Source organism: Magallana gigas, chromosome 5 (genome assembly GCF_963853765.1).
Source record: "Magallana gigas chromosome 5, xbMagGiga1.1, whole genome shotgun sequence".
In the NCBI taxonomy this organism is placed as follows: domain Eukaryota; kingdom Metazoa; phylum Mollusca; class Bivalvia; order Ostreida; family Ostreidae; genus Magallana; species Magallana gigas.
In genome coordinates, this window is record NC_088857.1 from 54875960 (window position 1) to 54882189 (window position 6230).

The window sequence follows — 6230 nt, forward strand, 5'->3', positions numbered from 1 at the left end:
ATCCTTACTCTCCTACCTAACTCGTCCCAAACGTGTTCGAGTGGCGAGAGATCCGGAGAATTTGAGGGCCAGTCTAACATGTCAACGTTGTTCTGGTTTAGGAATTCCCTTGTTGCTCGAGCTGTGTGAGCTGTTGCGTTGTCCTGTTGGAATGTTAGACCAGCTCCATTGGTGCGCAGATATGGCAGTACAACAGGGGAGAGAATTTCATCTCTATATCTTTGGGATGTTAAGGTACCGTTCACTGCAACAAATCTTGTTCGGTTTCCACCACAAATTCCTCCCCAAACCATTGCACTACCACCACCAAATCTGTCTACTTCTGTCACACAGCAACCAGCAAAACGCTCTCCACGTCTCCTCCAGACACGGGTTCTTCCATCGGCAAAATTCAAACTTAGATGAGACTCGTCACTAAAGAGAACTCTTGCACCCGAAAGCCCAAATGCTGTCGCGCCCAGTTCCGTCGGGAGGTTTTGTGTCGATCTGTCAGCTCTGTTCCTTTGTACGGTCTACGGGCTTTCAAACCGCAACGCTTCAGCCTGTTTCGTAGCGTCTGAGAGCTAATCCTTCTCCCTGAAGCATTTTGAGCTGAATCTACCACCGTTAAAAATCTGTTTCTCAGATGAAGCAACCGGATTTGACTTTTCGCCCTAGGGTTGGTTACATTTGGTCTTCCACTGCGGGGCCGGTCATCTGTAGATCCAGTGGTCTGGAAACGTCTCCAAAGAAGGCTGACCGTCGTCTGAGACGTTCCGACTGTGGCTGCTACAGCATGTTGGGACATGACTGCTTGGAGCATCCCAACACAGCGTTCACAGTTTTCTTTAGACAACCGAGGCATTTCAATAATAGCATTTAATGAACTAAATTTTTGATTTTCTTTTTTAACAGACTGCAAAGGTTTTCTTTGCAAAGAATGTTGCGGATACACGTGGTCAAACTGTGTGTAGCACGGGCTTCTACCCATTGTACTCACCGTCAGTTAATGGGCGTTACGGTTGAAGAATCAGGATTTTTTAAAATCAAAATAGAATGTAGTTTAACTCTGTTATATAGGACATTTATTGTCAAAAATTTTGTTCGAACAAAAGTAAAACAAAACTGTACACTTACATATATACCTTTCTTTTTTGTTCAGTGTATATGTAGTTGTTACAAAACAAATGTCAAAAAGTTCATTTGACATCCTCCCCAAGGATCTATGTCTATGGATGAGCATCGGATCGAGATTCCAGCCAGTTCATGACTTCGCGCCATAATATGTCTCATTCCTAATTTGTGCGTGCCGATTAGTGGACGAGTGCCTCCCCTTTTTTTGCAGAAGACACTTCTCTTAACTTATCATCAATTTAACCCCCCCCCCCCCCCCCCCCCGCCTTTCTCCTCTTTTGCCGGAGCATGTTATAAGTGAAACTGAAAACAATGAATTCTAAGAATTTACTATACTCATTATTAACAAATGACAACAACACACAGGGATCACTTTGGGTTGCGCCATTGGCGCTCAATATTTGTAAGTGACGCACTAAAAATTTAGAAAGGGGTTAGTCTGGCGCATGTCTTACAGATATGGCGCTTTAAGATGCAAAACTGTGGGTCGAAACTCTTATCTTGCATTTTAAGACCGTTCTGTAGATCTATTTTCAAGCTGACTTAAACGAACTCTGGCGGAAGATTGACCGATCGTGTGACGTATCTGAGCAGGCTGTTACTTCGTTCAATCAGACTCTTTGAAGTCGCGTATGCTCTTTACATCAGCAGAGCGTCTGGTTGATCAAGACTAAAATCGGAATTGTACATGGAATATTTCCTTCGTTTAGATTACCCTAGAAATTATTTTCCAAATACTAAGTAAATTATATTTATTAAAATTATATGTAATGATTTAAATAATAAACATATGAAAGATATACTCCAGTATGTAATATGTTCTAATACGTAATAATGATTTTTTCATAAAAACTTTGATTATTTATTTCGAAGCAAAACAAGTACAAGTTACTAATTTTGTATCCAGACGCTTGCCCGAAATGCCCCCAAAGGCGAAGATTGGTATTGGGCCATCTGACCCAAAACAACGAAAGCAACTCTTTCATCTCCTGACTCGGCAGAGGTCTCTGAGTTAGAAGAACAGACCAAAACATTTACTCCTTATGCCAACGGCAACGATGTTTGACATTTCCAGTCCAAGTGGCTAACTTTGCACCTGTGGTTGGAAGTTGATGGAACTAAAATGTTTTGCAAACACTGTAAGCAGTTTAGGATGCAAAACATTTTTACTACAGGAAATACTAATTTCCGAACAAGCACACTTACAAGGCATAAAACATCTATTGACCATCAACGAGCAATAATGGCCCCACGAGAGCAGGAAAACTTGAAAAAAACAGTCGAGAATGTTCATAACAAAGAGGAAAAAGCCATAGTAATTGCTATGAAAGCGGTTTATTGGTTATCAAAAGAAGGTATTGCCTTATCAAAATACTCCAGTATGATAAGATTTTTGAAAGACATAGGGGTTTCGGACATTGATTCTTTGTATGTCAACAAATATGTAGACTATTCGTTATACAATACAGCCAATGATCTCCTCAAATCAATATCCAATGTCATCAATAATGACACGACAGAAAGGCTAAGGGGATCACCTCACCTTACCATCTTAACTGACGAGAGCACTGATATTGCAAACCGTCACAAACTCTCCATATCAGCTCGCATTATTAATCCAGTCAGTCTCCAGGTATTTTGAATTTATAATTAGTATCAGTAACTATTTAAAATTTTAATCTAAAATATTCATGTAAAATACTTGACCAGACATAATTGATATGAGAAGTTCTACATAAATAGACATTTTTTAAAATGTCAAATGTTTGCAAAGTTGATAATTGTCAAATTTGCCATTATGTTATTTAATTTTAGCCATCTACCCTCTTTCTTACGAATCTTCGTGTAACAAATGGTACTGTTAAATGGATTTTCGAAGCTATCAAGGAACATCTTGACTCACGAGGAGTAGAGGTAAAATTGGTTATGGGATTGGGAACAGACGGTGCTTCGGCAATGACCGGCCGGAAAGAGGGACTCACAGGTCATTTTTTACGGCATAACCCCCATCTTCAAAACACGCATTGTGCAGCTCATCGCCTAGCACTGTGTACAGAACAAGTGGCTAAGAAAGTAACTGGATGCTGAAGTTTCAAGAGACGCTTGAAACTATTTCTTATCATTTTAAGAATTCACCCACCAAAGCAGACAAATTAGAGGCTATACAAAAAGTATTGAATAAACCTTCAGTAAAATACAGGGAAGTTCATCAGGTAAACTTACTGGTTTATTTTACTTTGTATTTTATATTTAAAGATCTTTAAAGCATATTACATATTTGATGAAAGATTATATTTTTGTAGGTCAGATGGTTGAGTTTTTATCAAGCCTTGGAACGCTGGACTCTTTGCTATCCTACTGTGCTTCTAACGCAAAAGATCCCAAAACTGTTGGTCTCCACAAAAAGGTTGGAACTGAAATATTTGTCAGCATGACGTATGCTATGATGGACATTCCGCAACCTGTCATGGAACTTGGCCTTACCTTGCAGAAGAAAGATCTTGACCTTGGAACTGTACAGGTATAATATTGTATCTTATATCTTGAAACAAATATATTTATACCCCCGCTCCGAATGAGAGGGGGTATACTGTTTTACCCTTGTGTGTCTGTCTGTCTGTCTGTCTGTCTGTCCGTCCGTAACAAAAATTTCTCTCGCATTTATCTCGGCAACTATTTATCGCAGATACTTGAAATTTTTACACAGTGTTTGTTTAGGCATGCCATATTGTGGGATATATTTCTGTACCAACAGCTTTCTGTTTAATGTCGACTTTGCTTATTTTGCATATTCACATCAGAGCGGGGGTATCACTAGTGAGCATTGGCTCACAGATATCTTGTTTGTATTAGTAATATTGTGTTTAAAGAATCCCATTTTTAATTACTTTCAGTTTCATGCAGAGGTAAATTGCAGGTAACAATTTGTTTGCAGTGACAGTCATATTAATGTGCATTGTGTCTGTTAATAAACGTTGAAATATTTGTTTATATCCATCATCATCATAACCTCTACACCCTGGTATGTTGTTCATAAATGACCTGTAGTGACAAATGTAAAATAACATGTGCTCTAGTGCTTACACGTTAATCTCTGCAATCTTTCTAACCTGCCTGTAACATTTGTTAAAATGCATGTCTGGTGATGGTTCTTGCTCTTTAGATTCAGTTTTTTAAAACTTTTATAGAAGTTTTCATTTAAAATTGTCATTTATGTTTAACTATTCTGAGTCTTGGCAGATTTCCTTAGATGAATGTGTTCAGAGCTTATGTGACCTGAAAAATGACATCAATCCTCTTGGCAAACCATTATTTCTACAAAAGGTGTGTGATGATTTAAAAGATGGTTTTTATAGAGAAACACATAAAGTTTCAAAGATGTCCTGTAAAGCAGAATTTGAAAGTTTGAAAAAGAAATTCATTGATGCCGTAATCAAAAATATTAATCAGAGGTAAAGTGGTCATTTTTTAATATTTGTTTTTTTGCTACCTGGAATTTGAAATCATTGTATTAAAACATTGAAAAATATCTTTTCAAAAGGTTCCCAGAAACTGATTTTCTCCCGTACATGTCTGTGTTAGCTCTCAGACCAATCAGCTTTCTGGATGATAAAGAATTAGCTCTGTGGGGAAATGAAGAGGTACAAAAACTCGCTATCTTCTACGGTTCAGAACAGTGCCATTCGTAAAAGGACCCAGATACCAATGAAATGGTTACTGTAACTTCTGAGGCTGTAGTCAATACTGAAGCAACCATGGTACAGTATTTAAAATTTAAAAAAAAAAGTTGGTTTTGAGCCAATTTAAATTAATTATGTTACATATTATTACAAACTTGACTTCAATTTTTTTTTTAGACGGAATGGATGACTCTGAAACGAGTGGTCAAAGCACAACAATATCCTAGATCCTCAATGGCCTCACTATGGAATTTTATATGTCAGTATCACTCTGAAGAGTTTCCAAACATGCAAAAGCTGGCTGGATTAGCACTTTGTCATCCTATCCATACTGCTGATTGCGAGAGGTCATTTAGCCCTCAAAATCTTATAACCACGAAATTGAGATGCCGTCTCTCAGGAGAGCATGTGGACGAGTTAATGAGAGTTATGATTGAAGGGCCCACTGATACAGAGTTTGATTTTAATAGGGCTTTAAAAGATTGGAGAGACAGAAAAACAAAAATTATTTTTCAGTGATTGTTTAATAATATACATGTGATCAAGTGATGTGTATATGTAATGTCATTGATGAGCTAGCCTATTATATCACTCTATTACTTTACAAAATAAAATTTCTCTCATTTGAAATTCAGTTTTTTTCATATTTTGCCCAGACTACTTTGAATACAAAACTAGTCCCTACAATTTGAACCAAATTTAATCTGCAACTGGCCCAGAAGAGTAATGTGCATATAAGTTTACATCCTTTAGTTTAGCTCTTCAACAACTTTCAAGAATTAAATCGATAAAATCAAAAGGGTGAGGAATTAAGTATTCTGTTTATCAATTATATTCTGTTGTATGAAGTCTCTAAAAATTCTCCAATGACATTTTTTAGTACTGAGAATCATTAATGATGAAAATTTAAAAAAAACTTTCTTTTATAATATTTATGTTAAAAAAAAAACTGAAATTGTTTTTTTCAGAAATAGCATTTAAAAATCCTCAAAGACCCATCAAATTTACTTGAAATTCATCACAAAATAGCATAAAAATTAATCAAAACTAGACCCCCTACCGGGGCATTGCCCCTGGACCCCAATGAGGGCCTAAAGCGGCCCCATACCCCCGGCGGATGGCCCATGGATTTTAATGTTGATGGGCCATACGCCCATCAACATTAAAATCCAGTGATCCCTGCAACAAATATATTCCTTGCATACAGCTAGCCGTGTACGCTGGACGCCATACAAATTTTATTAAACATTTGCTACAGGTACATGTGTTAATCTTCTGTGACATGTAATATAAAACTTTGTTTGTTTATATAACACCTTTCAACGTTGATAAGTAAACTCATACAAATAAAAAAATGACATTTCTTTTATAACACCAAAAATTACCTTCCTTCTATGAAAAACATTATAGCCAGCCAGGAAAAACCTAGAAATAAAA

At 37.0% G+C, this 6230-nt stretch overlaps 1 protein-coding gene and 1 long non-coding RNA gene across 2 annotated transcripts; one reads left to right on the forward strand and one right to left on the reverse strand.

Annotated features, from left to right (window-relative positions):
* Window positions 1–397: 397 nt before the first annotated feature.
* Window positions 398–844, reverse strand: LOC105321473 (uncharacterized). The gene has a single exon (XM_011419749.3). The coding sequence runs from the start codon at window positions 842–844 to the stop codon at window positions 398–400; it is 447 nt and encodes a 148-aa protein (XP_011418051.3).
* Window positions 845–2942: 2098 nt separating this feature from the next.
* On the forward strand, window positions 2943–5349 carry LOC136275830 (uncharacterized). The gene is made up of 4 exons (XR_010714325.1): window positions 2943–3326; window positions 3417–3634; window positions 4008–4871; window positions 4971–5349. It is a non-coding gene; the product is annotated as an uncharacterized lncRNA (long non-coding RNA).
* Window positions 5350–6230: the final 881 nt, after the last annotated feature.

What these genes read in the sequence shown, in the direction of transcription:
- LOC105321473 (XM_011419749.3), bottom strand. Translation starts at nt 844, where the DNA reads ATGCCTCGGTTGTCTAAAGAAAACTGTGAACGCTGTGTTGGGATGCTC.